Source organism: Piliocolobus tephrosceles, chromosome 12, assembly GCF_002776525.5.
Source record: "Piliocolobus tephrosceles isolate RC106 chromosome 12, ASM277652v3, whole genome shotgun sequence".
NCBI lineage: Eukaryota > Metazoa > Chordata > Mammalia > Primates > Cercopithecidae > Piliocolobus > Piliocolobus tephrosceles.
The window spans coordinates 439096-463026 of record NC_045445.1 but is presented as its reverse complement, the minus strand read 5'-3'; the positions used below and the strand labels follow the sequence as shown (position 1 = coordinate 463026).

Below are 23931 nucleotides of genomic sequence, written 5' to 3'. Positions count from 1 at the left end.
GGAGAACGGGGGCTTATGGGGGACCCTCCCTGCGCACCAATGAAAGTGCATGGAGAGGCGGGCCTGCAAGTGCTAACAAGCCAATCACGGAATCCCGGCGACCGGCGGCCCGGGAGGCAGTCGCGCGCTCGCATCCCCAAGATGGCGGCCGCTAAGGACAGTTGTGGCAAAGGAGAAATGGCCACAGGGAATGGGCGGCGGCTCCACCTGGGGATTCCTGAGGCCGTGTTTGTGGTAAGAGGCACGCTGTTCCCTGGCATCTTGGCTTGAGGCCGCGGACTGCCCCTTTCTTCCCGGCTCCCACCCAGGCCTCGATTGTTGGAAGGAGCTGAGCTAAATGTTCAGGGAGGGGGGCGCTCGGTCTGCCCTCACTCTTCGCACCTGGATAGATTGAGCTCTGCTGGGGCCCGCCCGGCATAAACGTAGCTCGAGAAGGCCCTAGAAGAGAACGGGGTGTGGGGCCGCAGCGAGGGGCGAGGGGCGGCGGGCGGCGGGCGGCGGGTCAGGGCGGCCTGAGGGACCTCCGGGCTGCCGCCGGTTTTCGTCCCCCTGCTGGTTGGAAAAGGGGAGGTGGTGAGGAGCTCGACTCAGCATGGATGCTGGAGAGACAGTACAATGAATAGGCAGAACAGCCAATGCTAAGATGTGAAAACGGAATATCACCTTGTCTGTTGAAGGAATGCAGTGGTCTGTTGCCTCGGGGAAAATGGAAGAAGAGACCGATGGGAAAGTAGGATGATAGGGTGAGAGTGTTAAGTCCTTCTGTGTTTTGCTAAGGAATTGAGGTTTTTCCGGTAGGCAACGGGCTGTCATCAGAAGGCCTTTCGTTTTAGGTACATCATTCTGACAACTTAGTGGAGAATGAATTGTTGAGAGAGGAGGCTGAACCCTCGTGATGGCGCTAGGTCCCAGGTTCGCTAGCGTCCGAGAGGGGATCGGGTCGCTCCAGAGGCCGTTCTGGAGGACGCTGCCTGTTCTGGGTGGCTTTAAAATTTTCTTATTTTATTTATTTAATTTAGAAATACTAGTTGAAAACTATTTGACTAATGAGAGAAAACGTCTGACTGGCCCTCCAGGCCAGATCATCTGTCCGTCCCCACTTAGCTACTATAAAATCTTCATGGAAGTTTCTCGACCGTTTGGTTTGTACCTTACCTTACCTCTGCCTTTTTCACTAACCATGTCTTATATCCTTCTAAAGACTCATTTATTTATACCACACTTCGTATTGTATATTTGCATTTGCTGATTGAATTTCGTAATTGTTTGGTTATTACTTTGTGTTTTTATGAGCTGTGTCATTTATTTCTCTACATTGATCTATTATCAAATCATAACAAAGAATAAAATTTGTTGAGTGCCGGGCACTTTCTTAATGATTTTACAAAACTCGAGGTGGTAGCTACTGTTATGCCCGTTTTTTAGATGATACAACTGAGGTACGGGGCCCTTGAGTAACTTGCCCAGGCCACACAGGATGTAAGTGAGGAATTCAGGATTTGAACTTGGGCAATCTGTGGAGGTCCAGACCGGCGGCTTACCCCTCATGCTCTGCTACTGGGTAATGTAAGTAGCAGAGAGTTCTCATGCATCGCCCCACTTCTCCTGGTCATAGCACAGTGCCTGACACATAGTATAAGTTCAAACTGGGTGTCTAATTGAATTTCCATAGTACCTGAAATATTACATTCATAGTGCTCAGCTAGAGATGGCCTCAGAAATCTAACTCGGGAGGAGACACTTTATCTGAGGGCTTTATAATGTCTTAAAATGCTTTTTCCCTACAATGTCATGATTATTTTTTTCTAGACCTTAAAATTTCTACCTGCATAATGTAAATAAGCAACCCAAATTTTACATAACTGTTTTTGTTTCCAAACTATTAATAATTGAAGTGACATGGTATTGTAGAAAGATTATTGGCCCTGAGTTTCTTTAACTGAAATAGGGATGACAATACTTAGAGACTTGTTATGGGAAACAGAGGACATGCTTGCAGTATTGCAGTGTAGTAGGTGTCGAATAGATATTAATGTTCATGATGATAGGAGGCAATGTACCATAGTGGTTAGAAATCAGACCCAGTCCATTCCCCAACCCCACTGAGGCAGTAATTTGTTTTCTTTCTCCGCTTGAATTGTTCTTTCACCCTTGTCCATTTCATGACCTCTTCATCTTTCCACATCTAGTTCAGCTATCACCTCCCTGCAGTTTTCGCTGACCTCTACCCCAAAACAAAATCCCTGGCACTTTGTGTTCCTGTGGCACATTATGCTATAGATAGGTGTCACGTACTCTTATAAGCATCTCACCTATGCTAACTCATTTAATTTCTGGTGATGAAAAGGTACTTGTACAGATGATGAGGAGATTGAGGCAAAGAGAGGTTAAATAACTTCCCTGAGGTCAACTCATCTAGTGAGTGGTGAAGCCAGGATTCAAACCAGGCACCTCCTGTCTCTTAACCACCGCATATGCTGCTATAGTTAATTCTTGCTGAACTCCAGCACCTAATAACATGTATCATGTGCTAGAAACTTACACTTCTTTCTCTTCCCTCCAGTGACCCTTCTAGGAAGATGGCAACTCTCTTTTACATGCAGAACTCAGCCATTAACTCTCAGCCTCACCTTTTCAATTTCCTTTACTGTCTCTAGTTTGATGGCTTCATAGTTCACTCCCTTGCTGTGTTTCTCTTCCTTTTTTTCCCTTGTTTCAGCTAAGATATTCTCTGGTAGCTAATAAATATGGATAAGAATAATGATTTGAAGATCTTAGAAGCTATAAGATAATTGAAGTTACTTATAATAAAGAACTAGACTTCTGTAAAGTACTAGACAGCTCTTGTAGCATCTCTTTTAAGTTTGCATATATTTTCATCTTGTTTCTGATCCTTATCTAATTAACTAGCCTTTCTTCAAGGATCAGCATGTGGTATAAAAATATTTTAACGTCAGTTTTACTGCCTTTCTTTTGATCAGTTATTTCTGTTACAAAAGATTATTCTGTTTGCCTTTTAGATTTACTTTGTGTCGGTTATTTGATACTGAAGGAAGCATTTGTGGATTGCCTTGGGAACCCAGTAACCATATTTAGTATGATTTCTATGGCAAAACTTGTTGAATTAAAAATAAGTAATAAAATTGATAATCTTGACATACAACCTGTAAAATCATTTTGTGAATAGGATGCATGAATAGGCAATGTATTTGATTGTTAGTATTTTCATATTTACTACTAGGGATGCATGGGAAATGCATAAATAGTGGGCAAAGTCATTCTTCTTTTCCTATTTATGAATAAAAAAAATGAAGAGGAAAGTGAAAGAATAAGTTAGCTATATAATATATATATATACTGTCTGAAATTGTCTCTAACTTTTTATAACTACAAGTTGAGCATCCTAAATCTGAAAATCTGAAATCCAGAATGCTCTAAAATCCAAAACTTTTTGAACACCAATATAATGCTCAAAGGAAATGCTCATTGAAGCATGTTGGACTTTGGATGTTTGGCTTGGGGATGCTCAACTGGTATAATGTAAATATTCCAAAATCCAAAAAAAAAAAAAATCTAAAATCCAAAACAATTCTGGTCCCAGGCATTTTAGATAAGGATGCTTAACCTGTACTTTTAGTTAAAAACAAACCTTTGGAGGAAAAGCTTTTTTTCTTTTATGTTTTAAAAACAAAGCAGTCAAAAAATCTGATGAGTGGTGTGAATTCTAAAATTTGTAAAGTATTATTTCTGATATTAAAGGAAGATGTAGATTCCTTCATGAAACAGCCTGGGAATGAGACTGCAGATACAGTATTAAAGAAGCTGGATGAACAGTACCAGAAGTATAAGTTTATGGAACTCAACCTTGCTCAAAAGAAAAGAAGGTAAGTGTAAAAATTTCTAAGTTTTGAAAATCGTATATGGCTTGAACTTTAAAAAAATTGAGATATAATTTACATATGATAAAATATTCAGATGTCAAGTCCTCCAAGGTGGCTGTACCATATGAAATTCCCACCAGCAATGTACAAGAGTTCCAGTTGTTCCACATCCTTGCCAACACTTGGTATTGCCAGTCTAAATGTGGTTTTGAAAACAGAATGGTTATTAAAGACTGTATTCCAAAGCTTTCAAAATCATAACATCTTATATGTCTAGTTCATCCTTCTAATTTTGCCAGTGAGATTAGAGACCCACAGGGTCTGGGGCACAAGACTTAATTAGTTATGAAATCCCAAGATTTCATAACTAATAGGCATAGGAAGAAAGGTATCCTTACTCTCAACTCTTTATTTCCCTACATAATTTTATATAGCTTATAAAGTCAATTCACTGTAATAAATATTTGTAGATCTCTGTTTTGTGCATGTGCCAGCATTCTTCTGTGAGATAAATATTTATGGAATGCCAGCTAGATGCCACATACTGTTTTGGGTGAAATAACATCCAGTATCTGCTTTCAACAAGGACACAGGACTGGGCATGGTGGCTCAAACCTGTAATTCCAGCACTTTGGGAGGCTGAGGTGAGAGGATCTCTTGAGTCCAGGAGTTCAAGACTAGCCTGGGCAACTTAGGGAGACCCTGTCTCTACAAGTAATTAAAAAATAATTAGGCTGGGCGCGGTGGCTTGCACCTGCAATCCCAGCACTTTGGGAGGCTGAGGTGGGCGGATTGCCTGAGCTCAGGAGTTTGAAACCACCCTGGGCAACATGGTGAAACCCCGTCTCTACTAAAATACAAAAAAATTAGCCGGGCATGGTGGCACGGGCTTGTAATCCCAGCTACTCGGGAGGCTGAGTTGGGAGAATCGCTTGAGCCCAGGAGGTGGAGGTTGCAGTGAGCCGAGATTGCGCCACTGCACTCCATCTTGGGCAACAGAGTAAGACTCTGTCTCAAAAATAATAACAATAATAATAATTAGCTGGGTATGGTGGCATGCACCTGTGGTCACAGGGGGATCACCTGAACCCAGGACGTTGAGGCTGCAGTGAGATGTGATCATGCCCCTGCACTCTAGCCTGGGCAACAGTGCGAGATCCAGTCTAAAAAGCAAACAAACCACACAAAAAACCAGGGACACAGGTTGGGGGAAATTATAGGTATATAAATAAAATTATAGGTATATAAATAAAAATTATAGGTATATAAATAAAATCTATACAAAGTAGAGCAGTGGAGGTACTTTGGTACAAAGTAATGAGTTACAGGGGGTTGGTAACTCATTACTTTGTACCAAAGCACCTCATTAATCTGGAGGGGCCAAGGAGGTTCAGAGGAAGCTTCTAAGAGGAACAGATACCTGTGTAGAATTTCAAAGATTAGTTATGAGTTTGGAGGCAGACTAAAGTGAGGAAGGGTAGTCTGTGCATAAGGTACCATTTATGCAAGGATCTGGAAGTTTGTAGATGTATTTTCTCATTTGATTTTGGTGACAGTTGTAGAAATTTGAATATGTACTTTGTATTAGATGAGATGAAAAGTCATTGACATGGAGAGATGGAAAGTGTCAATGGACAGAAGCAAGATAGAAACCATTAAGAACAGTATACTCTTGTTTTGGAAAAAAATGTATCTATGCACAGGAGTATCTGGAGAAGTCCACACTAAAGGCATATTAACAGTGGTAATCTCTGGGTAGTTAGAATATGGCATTTTTCTTGTTTTTGCTTATCTGTATTCTTAATTTTTTACAATGTACATGTACTGCTTTTGTGATAGTAAAAGTTTATTTGAAAACGAAAAAGCCATTGGATTTGAGATCATCTACAGGGAGGTTACAGATAGAGAAGAAAATGTGCCTTGGGGTGGGGTGCAGTGGTTCATGCCTGTAATTCCAGCACTTTGGGAGGCTGAGGTGGGCGGATCGCTTGAGCCCAGGAGTTCAAGACCAGTGTGGGCAACGTGGCAAAACCCTCTATCTACAAAAATTAGCTAGGTGTGGTGGTGCATGCCTGTAGTTCCAGCTACTAGGGAAGCTGAGGTGAGAGTATTGCTTAAGCCAGGGAGGTTGAGGCTGCAGTCAGCTGTGAGTGTGCCACTGCACTCCAGCCTGGGCAACACAGTGATACCTTGTCTCAAGAGAAAAAAAAAAAAAAGGAAAAGAAAATGAGCCTTGGGACCGAGTCCTGGGAGAGGGGGAAATTTGTGTATCAAAGTTACATTGCTCTTCTAACTAGTAAATTAATGATAGACAAAAAAAAGAAAAAAGTTATATTGTTAACTCTACAACTGTGGTATGTAGCAGGATACTCACTCTAGCTTAACATATGGTCTAGGCCTAAGTGTGGGGAGAAAGGGTAAAAATTCGAAGCACTGAGGAAGCATCAGTGAACATTGGTGTTCTGGATGAGAACAGTGTTTGTCTAGTGTTTTAAAAGAGAATGGTAGAGTTGGAGATAGTGAGTTAGGAAAACTTTCTTGAGTTTTACCTATTTTAATAGTGGGTTGGTTATTTTTTTGAGACAGGCTTTCTCTCTGTTGCCCAGGCCAGAGTGCAGTGGTATGATCACAGCTCACTGTAGCCTTGACCTCCTGGGTTCAAGCAGTTCTTCCACCTCAGCCTCCCAAGTAGTTGGAAGGCTATTTTTCTCTTTTAATTTTTCTGGAATTTCTCTCATCCCTATGATGTCAGCTGTGCAACAAAACTTTTTTTGTGCCATGATCTAGTTGTGTTGCAGCAGATGGTTCTGTAGTTTAGATGCTAACCTTTTTATATATGTTGTAAATCTTTTCTTGCAGCCTGTCATGTAACTTTACCTTCAAGCTGTTTAAAAGTTCCTTAGTATTTCATGTGTTAATCTCTTTTTTGACTCTTGAATCTGAGATCTTTTATCTTTCTTTAATTGGAAATTTTGTGATTATGACTTCTTTTTTTTTATCATCAGTTAATTTTTTTTCCTCTTTCTGAGATACCTGTTAACAGATGTTGACACTTCTAATTCTGCCTTCCATTTCTTTATATTATTTCCCTTTTTTCTGTCTTTGTCATTTATCTTTTGGCAAGTAGATGGATAGCCATGAGTTCTTTGTTTCAGCTGTTACGATTTTTTTTTTTTTTTTTTTAGATTGAGACGGAGTCTCGCTCTGTCTCCCAGGCTGGAGTGCAGTGGCCGGATCTCGGCTCACTGCAAGCTCCGCCGCCCGGATTTACGCCATTCTCCTGCCTCAGCCTCCTGAGTAGCTGGGACTACAGGCGCCCGCCACCGCGCCCGGCTAGTTTTTTGTATTTTTTAGTAGAGACGGGGTTTCACCATGTTAGGCAGGATGGTCTCGATCTCCCGACCTCGTGATCTGCCCGTCTCGACCTCCCAAAGTGCCCCGGATTACAGGCTTGAGCCACTGCGCCCGGCTGCTGTTACGATTTTTATACCTAGTAGTTCTGGTTGGTTCTTCTTCATATTACCAATATTCTTTCTTTTCTCTTTGTGGTATCTTTAAGTATTTAATGTATAATTTTATCTTTTGGTATTTGTTAATTTTGTTTCATATCGTAGAGTCTGTTGAATTTATTGTCTTTATTTATTATAATGATCAAATTCTAATTTATTTTCCCTGTCAGCTTAGATTCCCTCAGGGATATCAGCTACTTTGGTCAGTAATGTATGTGGAGGTGGGGGTAATTTAAGTCACTCCTGGTGGGTAGGGGTGGGAGGAATGCTGCTGGTATCCCAGTCTAAGGGCATAGCCATCAGACAAATACCTCTCCCCAACCAGATAATTCCACCTCTGGGGGATTCTTTCCATTTCTGCTGTCTTCATTATCATCACAGGAGGGAAAGGGAGTCGGGAGAGGTGGGCTGCTGGGGACTAGTACTTGTAATTCTTAGCTTCCCAACTTGGCCTTCCCCCTGCCACTAGCCAATTCTGCCATTTTTCTGCCCTGTAGCAGTGATGAGGTAGGTAATGTGACTCCCTGGGGGCAGTTCAGAGGGAGAAAAGGAACACAGCTAGAACATTTTCTTTTAGCTTTATTCCTCTTTTGAAGGCTTGATTCACTTTCCCTCTAAGCTGCTGTCTCCGCTTTCACAGCTCTAGCCCCTCCTAGGACCTGGAGGTTTCCATTGTTGTTACAATAACAATGACCTGGAGCTGGCAGAAGTGCCCTTTGACAGAAGAGTAGATAAAGAAGTTGTGTTTGTTATATTTGTAATGGAATAGTACATAGCAGTGAAAATGAATGAACAAATCTTAGGATCTTGATTGAGTTTAAAAAGCAAACCCCAGCCGGGCGTGGTGGCTCACGCCTATAATCCCAGCACTTTGGGAGGCAGAGGTGGGCAGATCACCTGAGGTCGGGAGTTCGAGACCAGCCTGATCAACATGGAGAGATCCCCCATCTCTACTAAAAATACAAAATCAGCCGGGCCTGGTGGCGCATGCTTGTAATCCCAGCTACTCGGGAAACTGAGGCAGGAGAATTGCTTGAACCCAGAAGGCGGAGGTTGCAGTGAGCCGAGATCACGCCATTGCACTCTAGCCTGGGCAACAAGAACGAAATTCCATCTCAAAAAAATGAAATAATAATAATATAAAAGCAAACCCCAGAAAAATGCATACAGCATGAGACCATTTGAATTAAGGTCAGAAGCCACCAATGTTAAAGAATATTTTGTTTAGGGATACACACAAATAGGGTGAAACTAATTGAAAAAGAAAAAACAGGACTGTAAACACACTGTTCAGGCAAGCTACTTTCTCTTTTGTTTTTATTTGTATTTTATTTTTGAGATGGAGTGTTGCTCTGGCATTCCAAGCTGGAGTGCAGTGGTGCTATCTCCGCTCACTGTAACCTCCACCTCCTGGGTTCAAGGGATCCTCACGCCTCAGCTTCCCAAGTAGCTGGGATTACAAGTATGCACCACCATGCCCAGCTAACTTTTTTGTATTGTTTTTAGTAGAGGCTGGGTTTCACCATGTTGACCAGGCTGGTCTGGAATTCCTGGCCTCAGGTGATGCACCAGCTTCGGCCTCCTAAAGTGCCAGGATTACAGGCGTGAATCAGTCTGCCCAGCCAAGCTACTTTCTCTTCAGGTGAAGCAGGGTAGGGAGGAGTGTATTGCTTGGGCACGTACAATGTCATTGGTTGTCTGGTTCCTGAGTTAGCTAGGGCTGCAGCTGCTTGATTGATTAATATGCTTTATAATGTATTACATACAATATTTATATATACAAAATGCATCTTAAAAGTCATTTACATGACCAAAAAATCTTGATCTGAACATACTCCTTATGATGTATGTGTATCACATATTTTACAAATGTATAACATCTTTGTGGTGTTTACCTATATGAACATATCATACAAAAATAAGCAAACTTGAGCCATCTATGGCATCCAGATTGAATTGTAGTGAAAAAATGAATGCCATATGTTTCTAGATTATTCACTGGACTGTATTATCAAATGATGACACTATTTTTTTTTTTTAAGCAGCAGGCTCATTTAACACATTTCTTGCCAGGTCAGTAGCACAGGGTGTAGTAAATTTGCCCTGCCAGCCTCCTGCACACATGGAGTGACTTCCTTTCTGTGACGCAATAAGGTCATTTTCATTGTTGTGTTTAAATTTTGTTTACATTCTGGTCTCTAATAATATTTAGTAAATTTATCTTGAAAGAACCAGAGCTTTGTTATTATATCCTTAGTCTGTTTTGCTAGAAATTACATTGTGATTTGACAGAGACCCTAGAACTGTTTTGCATGTATCTCCATGCAAAACACTTGCATCTAATCACCATAAAGAACTAAACCCCAGTGACAAAAAAGGTGTCATTGTTTTCTCTCTTTAATTGACTGAATGTTTTTAGCATACTATGTTTTTCTCTTATGTTCTTGTCAGTGAGGTTGATTGCATTTGGGAGTCACTTACTAGCCTTTTGCTAGTAGCTATCATATAACTTATCCATTAAGTCAGATCAGTCGGATCATGTCCATCATTGTTTTTTTAATTTATTGTGTTTAAATCAGTGATCTATTTATAATTTTAAGAATGATTGTTACCTAATTTGAAAAGAAGAGCATTTAAGGAAGAAGTACCCAAAGCTTAAAAAGAATCACCAAATTATACTGTATCATAATGTGATGTGTTTGGCATTCAGATGATGGTGTACATTTTTCACAGTGTGACAAGTGCACATACTGAGAAGGTGTCACTGTGCTTTGCCTGGCATTTAGCTGACTGTGATGTACATGTGTGTATACCGAATGCACACACCAGGAGCAGCTATGTGCATCACTGGATAGGGGATTGGTATCTTCTATTTTAGAATATAACTTTTGAATCCATGTTATTTTTAAATTAAGTTTTTAAATTAATCTATTTAAAATGTCATTCTAATCAAATGCAGAACCTATGAATCACCTCTGTGGAATATAGTCTGCTCTAGAAATGTTAAATAACAATGGGGTGTTTGACATAATAGAACAGAGCTTTGTCTTCATGGAATAGGCATTCCATAAACGTTTGCTAGTATATCTTAAATATTTTTATTAAAGTATTTTTACTTTAAATATTTTATGAATATTTTACTAAATATATTTTCTTTAAGTAAATGTTTCATTAAATATTTTATTTTATAAATATTTATATCTTAAATATTGTATCTCATATCTAAAGATATCTTAAGTATTTTATATCTGTACGTAGTCCTCCAGAACACATTAGTAGAAAATGCAAAGTTAGTAAAGACCATGCCCTGTTGTTTATTTTTGCCTGCAAAATACTAAGTTAGTCTTTTTCTTGTTCACAGGCTAAAAGGTCAGATTCCTGAAATTAAACAGACTTTGGAAATTCTAAAATACATGCAGAAGAAAAAAGTAAGTGCATTTTTATTTGTAAATATGAACAAACTAGGATATGTCAGCAGAAACTCATCTTTGACTCTTTGGTCACTGATATTTGATCTGTGCTGTGGAATTCAGTCTGCTTTCTTAAGCACATACACTAATGTTATGATGTGATTCTGTAGCAAATGTGACTTTGCAGCCTTCCCCCAAAAGTCAGGTTTAATTCTAGGGCCCACATTTGGATTACTCTGCTTATCTTTAGTACTTGTGAAACTTAAATGCAATTTGAAATTGTTTTACGTATACAAAGAAAATGTCTTATTCTGTGCTAGCAGCATCTAGGGTTTTTTCTTTGTTGTTGTCTTTCTCCCTAAGAATAAGGAGTTAGTCCAAGATTTATAGAGCTGGGAAGAATCTTAGAGATCATCTGTTTCAGGTTCTCATTTCATAGTTGAGGAAATGGTTACGGAGAGGTTATACTTGACCAGTGTCTATGTAGTTAGTTACTGGCAGAACTGAATTTGAGAGTCTTCTAAGTCTTAATCCAGTATTCATTAAATAAAAGCAGGTTGTAAAGATTAAATCTCATAAGCATATTATATTTAAAAGATTGTGTGTGCGCTTACGATTTTGCTTGACTGTTAGAATAACTATTTCTAGTACATTTTAATATGTGGTGAACTTTGTAAGACTTCAGCAACTGATTGATTGGGCATGAAGCACCAGTGAAATAATAGAAGAATGGCTAATTCTTATAATAACGCTTTCTCTGTATGTCAGGCACTCGGTGGGGTGCGTGTGTACGTGTGTACTCAGTGCTTATCACTGACTTCATAGGTGTAGGGACTGTTATAATCCTGATTTTACAGATGAAGAAGCTGAGACACAAAAGTTAAGTGAGGTGCCAGATTTGTACAGCTAGTGAGTAGCTGAGCCAGAGTCCATACCCAGCCACCTGGGTCTAGCATTCATTTCTTTTACCACTACACTTAACCTGCATGATGGTACTGTTTTAAATGTCCTAGGTTCAACTGTGCGATCTCTCCTTTATAACCTTGATATCAAACTGGCCTGTTTATGGTAGTGTCATTTTTTTTGTTTTGAAGGAGTCCACCAACTCAATGGAGACCAGATTCTTACTGGCAGATAACTTGTATTGCAAAGCTTCAGTTCCTCCTACTGATAAAGTGTGTCTGTGGTTGGGGGTAAGTAAGTGTTATAGCCCCAGCTGATATATTTGTAAACCAGTGTGTTTTCTCCAGCAAGCACACTGGTTTTGCTAGTATTTGCTAGTATTTTAATAGTATTGCTCGAGATGTGAAAGTGTTCATCTCCTTTTGATTGTGGAAGGGACAAAGGGGCAGAGTTCAAGTGGTTCATATTAGAAACTGACTAGAATCAGGAGTGCGATGAAGATCGCAGCAAAAACGTACTGAAGTCTCTCCCAATCAAGATAAAACTGATCAAACAAACCCTGCTTCTCTTCCAATTAATGCTTTATCTCTCTTAAATATAATGGAGGAAGAGCAAGAGAAGTAAAATAGAAGGTACTGCTGAACTTTGGATAAATGCTTCTTCCCATAAGAGTTTAATAATTCTAGAAAGATCCCTCTGAATATAAAGGGAAAAAGAGTATTACAAAAAGCTTGAGGTTAGAGTTTATTTTTTAAAACCATATATTTCAGTTTTCAATGATTTCATTGAGCTTGTCTGTGATTTACCTGTCTCGCTCTTCTCAGTCCTCTGACTATCCAGCTACCTGTCCATGGATCTTGTTACCTCAGGCGAGTTCTCATACAAAGTAGCAAGCCGAGTGTACTTCTACCAGCTGTCCTACTGGGAGGATTTCCCCTAGCTGCTGTCCTGTAGAATCACTCCGGAGAGGCACTCTAGATTAGCCCAAGGAGGTTTGCTCAAAGTTTGTACAACATTTACATTTCACTCTACAATCATAATTCCTATACTTAGTTCTGTATTTGAAAGGAAGGATTTAGTATTTATCACTAAGGCTTTTTAAAAAATAACTTTGAAGCATAGCACCTATACCTGAGTGTCTAAGGGTTGAATGATTTTTCTGTATTCAGTTTTTTTGTAGAAACTGCATGATCTTTTGATTTACAAATTCAAGTGTTACTTTATTTCAGGAAAGATAATTTCTGTTGTGTACTTGAATGTGACTTTTGCCCCATTTATTGTCTTTTGGGAATAATAAATATGCATATGTTGGATCTCCTTTATTTTCAGTACCTGTCATGTTCTCTGTTTTCAGTTATTTGATCTGTTTCATTTTGTGTGATTTCCTCTGGCTGCTTCCCCATGACTTTGTGTTTTCCCTTTTAGTTATTCTGTTTTGTTGCTTTTACTCTGTCTTTCATAACTGTTCTTCTGTTTCTCTTTCTCTTCATTTTCTTTGCTGAGCTCTTCTTGCTCTTTTCATGTTTTTCTTCTTTTATTCCTCTTGAATGCTTAAATCCTCATTTCACCACTCATAGACTGGCACTTCCCACTTCCCACAATCTTCCCCATCTCAGTAAATGGCAGAATCTTTTGCCTGGTTGCTCAGAACAAAAATCTTTGAGTCATCTTTGACTCTTCTCTATTTTATATCTCTCAACCAGTTCTTCAGCAAACCCCACTGGTTCCTTCTTCTGAATAGATCGAGAAACCAACTATCTCTCACTTCCTTACCGCTATTACCATGGTCCAGGCCACCTTTGTCTCTTGCCAGGACTGTGGGAATAATGTCTGTATTAGTTTTCTAGGGATGCCATAATAAAAGTACCACAAACTGGGTAGCTTTAACAACTGAAATGGATTGTCTCACAGTTCTGGAGGCCAGAAGTCTGTGATCAGCCCCAGAATCAGGGTCAATTCCTTCTGAGGGCTGTGAGGGAAAATCTGTTCTAGCCTTCTCTCTTAGCTTCGGTGTTCGCGGACAGTCTTTGGCATGTTGATGTGTAGAAGCATCACTGTGATCTCTGCCTTCCTCTTCACATGTGTGCATGCATGTGTCCAAATTTCTCCTTTTGAAAGACCCTATCTCCAAATAAAGTCACATGCTGAGCTTTTGGGGATTAGGAGTCCAACTTTTTGTTGGGGAGACAGAATTCAATGCATAATACCTTACTTCCACATAAGGTCACATTCACTAGTATAAGAGGTTAAAACTTAAATGTATCTTTTTTGGCGACACTCTTTAACCTGTAATAATACCCTAATTCACTGTCTTGCTTCTGCCCTTGCTGGAATTCCTAAAGCCTTTCCAGCACAGTGGTCAGATTAATCCTTTGAAATCTCAATCAGGTCATTCCATTATTCTGCCCAAAATCTTTGAATGGTTTCTTATCATATTCCAAGGAAAAGTCCAAGTTCTTTGAGTGGCTGACAAGTTCCTGTACATCCTGGTACTCTCTGTTACCTCTCTGTCTCTCTCTTTTTTTTTTTTTTTTTTTTTTGAGACAGAGTCTCACTCTGACGCGCAGGCTGGAGTACAGTGGTGTGATCTCAGCTCACTGCAACCTCTGTCTCCTGGGCTCAAGCAATTCTTGTGCCTCAGCTTCCTGAGCAACTGGGATCACAGGCACGTGCCACCACGCCCAGCTAAATTTTTTGGTAGAGACGAAGTTTCGCCATTTTGGCTAGATTGATCTCGAACTCCTGGCCTCAGGTGATCTGCCCACCTTGGCCTCCCAAAGTGCTGGGATTACAGGTATGAGCCACCATGTCCAGTCTCTCTGTTCTTCTCTTACCTAATGCCCTACTTCCTTGCTTGACCACACTTGGACTTCTTGCCGGACTTAGAGCATGCTGGGAATGGCCCGGCTTCAGAACCTTTATTCTAGCTCTTTCCTCTGCTTAAGCTGTCAGAGTAATGCTTTTAAAACATGTCGGATCATTCCACTTTGCTCAAGACCCCAGTGGTTTCCCTGTCACCAAGGGTGGAATACAGAGGTGTCCTTTCCACAGGACAGCCCTACTCCCTCTCAGCACTCATTTATGCTCATTCTTTTGCTCATTCTGCTGTAGCCATTGTGGCCCCCTAACTGTTCCTGGAACCTGCCAGTGTGGCCCCACATTTCTACTTCTGTGCTCTTCACACTCAATCCTTTGAGTTCTCAGTTCCAATTGTTAGCTCCCCCAGGGACCTGCTATGGCTTGTCTGTCAGCATTCTTTGGTTTCACCCTGTTTATCTTGTACTGTTTTCCTTCAAAGTACTTAGCACTCCCTGATATGTTATTGATTGGTGTATTTACCAGTTCCCTGACACATAATAAGTGCTCAGTAAAAATTTTTCTTGGGTGAATGACATTTTTCTTGTTTTTTTTATCAGAGTTCATACATGCTAATGGTTAAAAGAGCAAATAGGACAGAAAGTTTTACAATAGAAAGCAGCAGGCTACTCCTCCATCCCCAGATGCACCCACTTTTAATCATGTCTGTATATCTGTACGTACATAAATATTGGGGATTTTGTTAATTGTTTTTACAAAAATGGGATATATATTGTTCAGCACCTGACTTTTCACTTAATAGCACAGATGTCTTTATTTGTGAGTAGACACAGAGTTTGCCTCCTTGTTTTTATTGGCTTACTATTCTGTGGTAGAGCTATGTGATAATATTCCCAAGTCAAGGGGTGTTTAGATTGTTTTAAAGTTTCTTGTAGAGTGAGCAGTGCTGTAGTAAATATTTTTGCACATATAGACTTGTACACAAAGGCATATTTTTGTATGCTGCTTTGAAATGGAATTGTTGTGTCTAAGAGTATGCACATTTAACATGTTGATGAATACTATCAAATTGCTCTCCAGAAAAGACTACCAATTTTCATTTTCTCCAACAGTATATAAAAATACCCTTTTATTAACAGTCTCACCCACATATGTAGATTTTTGCTAGTTTTATAGGTGAAAATATTATCATCTTACAGGTTTTTGTATGACAAAATGCTCATTTGTATTTCCTCTTCTGTTTGCCTTCCTGATTGTGTTGTTGCTCCATTTTTCTGTTGGATTCTTTTTTTTAAAAATATATATATAGACATTTAGGTCTTCTTTACGTATTATGTATTTCAGATGCAGAGTCTTCTCTTAATATTGCTGATACTTTTTCTCATCTGTCACTTGTCTTTTGTGGTACCTCTTGGAAGTTTTAAATTTTAATGTAATCAACTTTATCAGACATTTATAATTTTATCTTAACAATATACTCCTTTCACCAAATCTGCAAACATTTTATTTTTCCTAATATTTATATACTTAAATTTTTTAGAAAACTTTTTTGTTAAGGATAACATGGAAAGATAAGCAACTCTTCAGGATAATGGGTGAGTGACTCCCAAAAAGAGGGCCTCCCAATGGCCAGTAAACATATGAAAAGTTGTCCCACTTCATTAGTAAACAGGGAAATGCAAATTAAAAGCACAATGTGATCTCACTGTGTACCCACCAGAATGGTAGGGTGATACTAAGTGATGGTAGGACATGGAATAGTGAAAACACTGATTTACTGTTGGTGAAGGTGTAAATGGACACAGCCGCTGGGGAAACTGGCAGTGTCTGTTAAAGCAGAAGATATGCATTGCCTACGCCATAGCAGTTCCATGCCTGTCTCCATCTCTTTCTGCCTCTTGCTATATATAAGAAATGTATGAATATTAACTAAAAGAAAGGTATAAGAATGTTCATATCAACTCTGTAGTAACGAAAACCTGGAAACAACCGAAATGTTCATCACAGTCAAATGGATGACTAAATCATGATGTATTCAGACCATGGAATACTATACAGTACGGAGGAGGAATGAACTTCTGCTACACGCCAGCACTGCAAGGGTGATTTTCACAAACAAGGTTGAGTGAAAGAAACTGCATAGCAAATTACCACAAACTTAGAGGCTTAAAACAATATCCATTATCTCCTAGCTGTATAGGTCAGAAATCTAGATGGGCTTGGCTGGGTCCTCTGTTCAGGGTCCCACAAAGCCAGAATTAAATTGTCAACAGGGCTGTACTCCTTACTAGCAACTCTGGGGGAGAATTAGATTTCAGCCTTATTCACGTTGTTGGCAAAATCCGGTTCTCTGTGGTCGAGGTCCCTGTTTCCTTGCTGCCTGTTGTCCAGGAGTCAGTCTCAGCTTCAAGAGGCCACTCGCAATCCTTGGCTTGTGGTCCTTTCTATTTTCAAAGCAATGATATGACTAGTCTTTCTTACACTTCAAATCTTTCAAACTTCTCATTCTGCTTCCAGCCAGAAAAAGTTCTCTGCTCTTAAGTGCTCATATAACTAAATTAGGCCTACCTAGGCAGTCTGTATATTAAGTTCAACTCTGACAAATGATGTAAATATCTCATCAGAGTCACAGATTCCAGAGATTAGAATGGGACAGCTGTTATGGGAGCCATAATTCTTGCCTACTATAGAAGTCAGTCACAAAAGAGTGCATATACTGTGTCATTCTGTTTATGTAAAGTTGTAATGCAGGCAAAACTATGCTCTAAGTCAGGATAATGCTTACCTTTGGGGTGAGGGTGCTGGTGGTAACTGGAAGCGTTCACAAGGAAGCTTTGGGGTGTTGGTGATAACCTGTCCTTGATCTCGATGCTGGTTCCATGAATGTGTTAAGTTTGTGAAAATACGTCAAACTATATATTTATGATATGAATACTTTTCTATATGTATATAATGTTAAATATAAACAAAAAATCAGAAAATTGCATAAAGCAAAGTGTAAGTGAACGAATCTGTTATCAGTCAGGGTTCAACCAGAGAAATAGAACCAGTAGGATATAGCTAGCCTGCATAAACTTGTGTACAAAGGTGCAGGTTACTATGTGTGTACCTCATGAAATCATATTGTTACCTCCAATTCAAATTCAGGACAACAGAGTTTTCACTTTAGTTGTTCCTCTGTTTTTTTTGAGACGGAGTCTTGCTCTGTCGCCCAGGCTGGAGCGCAGTGACACGATCTCAGCCTGCCAAGTACTGGGATTACAGGCGTGAGCCACCACGCCCGGGCCCCTTGTTTCTTCTATATCAAGAATTCTGGTTTTCAGAAATACCAAGGGTGATAGAATTGAACTAGACAACATTACTATTCACACACAAAGCATTCTTAGAATAACACCACCCAACCCTGTTACCACTGACATTTTTGCATATGTTCTTCCTGTCCTTACCCATTCTTTATGAGGTTGTTCCCATAATGTTGGAGCAGAGGCATTATATACCATTTGCTCACTCTCATGTCTTTCATTTATCTTTGTTCTTCGTGTAAATATTGAATGCACATCATAGTCTTTATGTTGATGTCCCCCCAGTCATTTTGATTGTATGTTACTCATTTGTCTGATAAGTAGATTGCCTTAAGATTTATGGGAATGATATTCCCTGAGTTATCTCATGTTGCTGACAACTTGTCTGTGGCCTTTGTACTTGAGATTCAGTTTTGCTGAATGTTAAACTCACATTTTATTTCCTTCAGCATCTTATACAGTGCTCCATTTTCTTTTGTTGTAAAGCATCACTGTCAAAAAGTGTGATGGCAAACTGATTTCTTTCTAAGTGATGTGTTCTTTTTGCCTGGATGCTTAAAGGACTTTTGAGTCAATTTCCCCAAGGTATACAGTGTACCCTTTCATTTCATTTTGTGTGTCATTTCACCCAGCGTGTGTGTGTGCGTGTGTGTGTGTGTGTGTGTGTGTGTGTGTGTAGTATGTGCATGTGTCACATTTCAGGAACATTTTATTGAAATGAAGGATTTAGAAATTTTTGTGTCCCCTGCTTTGGTTTTTTTCTTTGTGGATTCTTATATTTATGTTCAGTCTTTGCTTATGTTGAATATTTTTGTCCTATCTGGACTTTAATACAGTTTTCTAATTATGGATTGGATTATTCAGTCAGTAAGTATTTATTTGACATTTACTTTGTGCCGTATACTTTCATGTTGTCTTGTTTAATCCTTACAACAATCCTTTGAGTAATTTTAAGATTGCATTTGTGAGATGAGGAAAGTGGTTTAGGAAATGCCCAGTGGTCAGTCAGGTGATGGGGGAGTTCAAAGCTGTAAAAGGTATGGCTTCCCAATTCTAGGGTACATGCATCCCTGAATATTGGCAGTAACACTAGATCTTCAGAATGACAGACACATAACCTTGCCTTAATCCCTAACATCTGTCAGAAGTAGTAGGAAGGGACAAGTAAAAGCTAGCTGTCTTTCTTACCTAGTCAAATGTAGATGATAAAAAATGTCTTTGAAAAATTTTAAATTAATACCGTATCTGAAGCTCAGAATTTATTTAAATTGATACAAACCTAACACTGTTTAGTGTCACGATGGAGGTAGTAGAAAGATAGAATTTTGTATCTAAACATACTGGTTTCTTATCCTGATTCTCCCATTTTCTTACTAGCTATGCCAGCCAAGGCAACCTGAGCTTTCATTTCTTTAACTGTGAGGAAGACAACTTTGGCCTCAGCAGGGTTGAGGATTAAATGATACAATGTATGTAAATATATTCTTTAACCAAGGGATCAGCAAACTTTCTGTAAAAGGTCAAATAGTAAATATTTTTGGTTTTGTAGATCACATGGTTTCTGTCTCAACCACTCAGTTTTGCCACTGTGGTATGAAAGCCAAAGTAGAGAATAGCTGGGCTCCAGTGAAACTTGACTTGCAACAAAAGGCAGCAGGCTAGATTTGACCTGAGGGCTGTAGTTTGCCCACACTTACTCTAACCTATAAAGCTCTGTGTAAATATTGAGTAATTGTCATGACTTTCTCTCTTCAGGCTAATGTAATGCTTGAATATGATATTGATGAAGCTCAGGCATTGTTGGAAAAGAATTTATCGACTGCCACAAAGAATCTTGATTCCCTTGAGGAAGACCTTGACTTTCTTCGAGATCAATTTACTACCACAGAAGTCAGTATCCTTTCTTAAAAGAAAAAGCAAGGGAAAAAAAGGAGAAAGATTTTTTTAAAAAAACATTCTTTCGTGGGCAGAGGGAGAGCATTAGGAAAAATAGCTGATGCATGCTGGGCTTAATACCTAGGTGATGGGTTGATAGGTGCAGCAAACCACACAGCACACGTTTACCTTTGTAACAAACCTGCACATCCTGCACATGTACCCTAGAACTAAAAAAAATTAGAATGCAAAAAACCTCCCACATTCTTTCTTACATTGCTTTAGTGGGAAGAATTTCCTTATTAGGCTAACATAAGTTTATAGATTTTATAAGATAATAAATAAGATATTTGGAACTAGTACTTAAATAAGTTTGTAGATAGATTAGTGACTTTGCAATGTGATGTGGAAACAGCAAATTCACATAGGTGAATGAGTATTTTTCTTCCACATATTTTCCCAAGACAGCTTTGTAACTGTTTAAATAGTTTAATTTCACAAGCATTTGTTGAGGGTCTCCTATGTTCCTGCAACTGTGTTAAGCCATATGGGGCATGAAAATCAATTTTAGAAAAGAGTGGCAGTGTCTTTCTCTGTTTGTTAGAACTGTACGTGTAAAACAGCTGAATGATCATTCATAGCAAACTATAAGTAAGGTAACATATGCAACATCAAGGCAATTTAAACTTTGGGAAAGATAGATGTAGACTGGAGTTAGTTCAAAGAAGGCTTTGTTGAGAAGATAAAAGTTAGGCTGCTTTTTTAAAGGCAGCGTAGGATTTAAGGATCAGCAGAGAGAAGAGATGGGAGTGGGGTATTCTGGTCAAGAAGGAAGGCAAGCTCTTTGCCTTTCTTCTCTGGCCTGTCTTTTCCTCCTACTTCCTGTCACAGTCACCCAAGACAAAATCACGGGAGTCACCTTTCACACTTCTCTCTTCCTCACTACCAATAACAAATCAATCACCAGATTCACATCAAATTTCCCTCATAAATCTCTCTGACCATTACTGTTCTCGTTCTGGGACTCCAAAACCTGCACTCAGTAGCTTTTTAGGTTCCTTTCATTCCATCTGTCCTGCCCACTATCTCTAGTATGAATTTACTAAGTCACTCATTTTTATTCCTCTGGTTACAATATTTCAACAGTGCCTTGTTACTTACAAGATATACATACAGGCACTCTTGTGAAGTGACCCCAGCCTGTCTCACCTCATGCCACTGACCTCTTCTTGACTTTCCCCAGTGCATTCCAGGTTCCAGATAACCCCAATCAGTTATTGTACACACTCCCCAAATGTGCCACACCCTTTGTATTTCTACCCTTTGTTCCTCCTAACTGGAATGGCTTTCACATATTTACAGGAGGTGCTCTTTTTTTGCCCTTTTACTCTAAATATCTCAGTTCAAGCATCAGCATTCCTGAACATTTTCTGATCCTCAGGGTGTTTCTTGTGTGCTTGCTTAACACATACTGCTTAGTTTTTCCTTGCCAAACCATGAGCTCTTCAAATGTAGGAGCTGTACTTTCTCTTCTTTTCCAGTGTGCAGCATGTGGCAGGTGTTCATGGTTGGCTGAGGGAAGGCAGGCCTGTTGGGGCCTAGTGTACTGATCATCGTCATCTGATGGGTAATGTGGAAACTTCATCCAGCTGTGAGATGACGAGGGTCTAGGACGGTGGTGCTTGTGGAAAGGAAAAGATATTAAACGTTAGAGAAAAAACAGGATCCAGTGACTTAGATGGGTACAGGAGCCAAAAGAGAGGAAATCCTCTCAGATGAGTCCTGCAAGTTTAGTTAAATGCCATTTGTTATTGCTAGTACTGCAAAAGGTAGGAAAGGAAGGCGTGCAGACAAGTGAGGGAGCTAGGGCGAACAGTCTCTGTCACATTGACTATTCTATTGGAGTCTAAGCTCCATGAGGGAAAGGACTTCACCTGTCTTATTCAGGGCTTTGTACAGCACCTAGTCAGAAACACAGTAGATGCTTAACAAACTTATTAAGCCAAAGGGAGGGTAAGAGATAAAATTATTGATAATTGTACTAATATAAATATTACATGGCAGGATATGGGTTGAGCAATCTTTGAAATTTCTTGGATGAGGGACTGTCTTTGAAACTATTGAGAGTGTCTAGTACATATTTGTTAAATATATCATAGTTGACTAGTTGACAGTTGACTAATACCGTAGTAAACAGTTGGTTAACAATTGTTGATTTGAGTCCTTAGTTTTGATAGAGTTTAATTACAGTATTTTCCTAGCAATTGACATTATAGCAGGATGTCTTAACAATACTATTTGTTACCAGTATTTGTGTATGTGTGATTCCTGTTTCTTTGATTCTTTGTGCAAGTGGAGTGAATAGTCATTGCATGCATTATCTTTAGAATTGCATTTGCATTTTCTTTGACAATTCTTGCAGATATGGCCAGGGTTTATAATTGGGATGTAAAAAGAAGAAACAAGGATGGTTCTACCAAGAATAAAGCATAATGCTGGCAATTAAAAATGTGGTTCAGTTTTCCAAACATGTTATCTTAAATACCCCTTTATCCTTACAGGTTGACATAACTTTGAATGTTTTAACACCAAGAATTTTAAGAAAAGATAAACACCATTTTATTTATTTATAAAAACAAAATTAGTTTCAAATATTTTTGACATTGTGGTTTTTTTTTCACATTTCTCAGCAAAGCTAATGGTATTTTAATCATTATTTTTGCCTGTCATAAGAAAACTCTTAGCTGAAAAGGCCGAAAACTGTGAGACGTGCTATGGAAGCTGAATGTCGGACACTAGCAGTTTACTATTTCCCTTTCTAATTGGCTCATGTTACTCTCACTTGATGTGGTTAAACCATTTTAGAGGTAGAGAAGACAGACAGTTTGAATATTTGTAAACTTGTTTTTCTTTGGTATATTTAGGACTTAGTGGTCCTGTGTTGCTGTTGTCTTCTGTAAGTGGGGTTTCATGACTCACTGCTTAACAAATAACTATCTACTCTGATATTCTGGACATTTCAGGAAATGGTAATTTGCCTTGTTACACAGTAAGGGGGCTATTAAGACAACATTTTTTCTAACCTCAGAGAAGTGCAGTGTCTTTGCAGTGCCAACATAAGGGAGATCTTGGCCAATGTGAAATAAAATTACTCATTCAAAACTCTTCCTAAGGTGATTTTGTAGTTCTTAACAGTTCTCCAAAGCATCTTAAACAGGAATATTAAGATAAATGTAAATCTGCAATGGCTGAAAAGAGTTGTGAGCTTTTTTATTCATGATAAAACCTTATAGGAATAGTTAAAAAAAAAAAAAAAAGAAAATCCCTGTGGAAAGCTCCTAGTACATTGGTCAGTGCTGGGTGATACAGATTCTGATAAAAACATAAATGTATTAGTTCATCTCCGTGTAGTAAAAAGTATACAATGTTTTGTACTTGTATTTCATGATATTAAAACAGTGATGCTAAAACTATGGCAGAGCACTTTTTTCATGTTACTCTTTGTCTAACTATGTTTGGGCTGCTATAACAGAATGCCACAGACTGGGGAGCTTATAAACAGCAGAAATTTATCTCTCCCAATTCTGAAGGCTGGGTAGTCAAAGATCAAGGTGCTGGCAGATTTGGTATCTGGTAAGGGCTGTGTCCTGGTTCATAAATGGCACCTTTTCACTATGCCCTCACGTGGCAGAAGAGGCAAGGAGCTCCCTTGGGCCTCTTTTTTTATTTTTTTATTTTTTTATTATGCTTTAAGTTCTAGGGTACATGTGCATAACGTGCAGGTTTGTTACATATGTATACTTGTGCCATGTTGGTGTGCTGCACCCATCAACTCGTCAGCACCCATCAATTCATCATTTATATCAGGTATAACTCCCCACTGCAATCCCTCTCCCCCCCATGATAGGCCCCAGTGTGTGATGTTCCCCTTCCCGAGTCCAAGTGAGCTCATTGTTCAGTTCCCACCTATGAGTGAGAACATGCGGCGTTTGGTTTTCTGTTCTTGTGATAGTTTGCTAAGAATGATGGTTTCCAGCTGCATCCATGTCCCTACAAAGGACGCAAACTCATCCTTTTTTATGGCTGCATAGTATTCCATGGTGTATATGTGCCACATTTTCTTAATCCAGTCTGTCACAGATGGACATTTGGGTTGATTCCAAGTCTTTGCTATTGTGAATAGTGCCGCAATAAACATACGTGTGCATGTGTCTTTGTAGTAGAATAATTTATA

At 39.3% G+C, this 23931-nt stretch overlaps 1 protein-coding gene across 3 annotated transcripts; it reads left to right on the top strand.

Moving 5' to 3' along the window:
• On the top strand, window positions 1–23170 carry VBP1 (VHL binding protein 1). Of its 3 annotated transcripts, none has more exons than XM_023193641.2 (6): window positions 1–234; window positions 3760–3884; window positions 10752–10818; window positions 11895–11993; window positions 19578–19716; window positions 22120–23170. In XM_023193641.2, the coding sequence occupies exons 1-6, from the start codon at window positions 16–18 to the stop codon at window positions 22188–22190; spliced, it is 720 nt and encodes a 239-aa protein (XP_023049409.2). In that variant the 5' UTR covers window positions 1–15; the 3' UTR covers window positions 22191–23170. The 3 variants fall into 3 exon arrangements, with proteins under 3 accessions (XP_023049409.2, XP_023049411.1, XP_023049410.1); XM_023193643.1 differs by having other exon boundaries at window positions 96–234; window positions 3764–3884; XM_023193642.1 differs by having other exon boundaries at window positions 113–234; window positions 3740–3884.
• The last annotated feature ends 761 nt before the right edge of the window (window positions 23171–23931 follow it).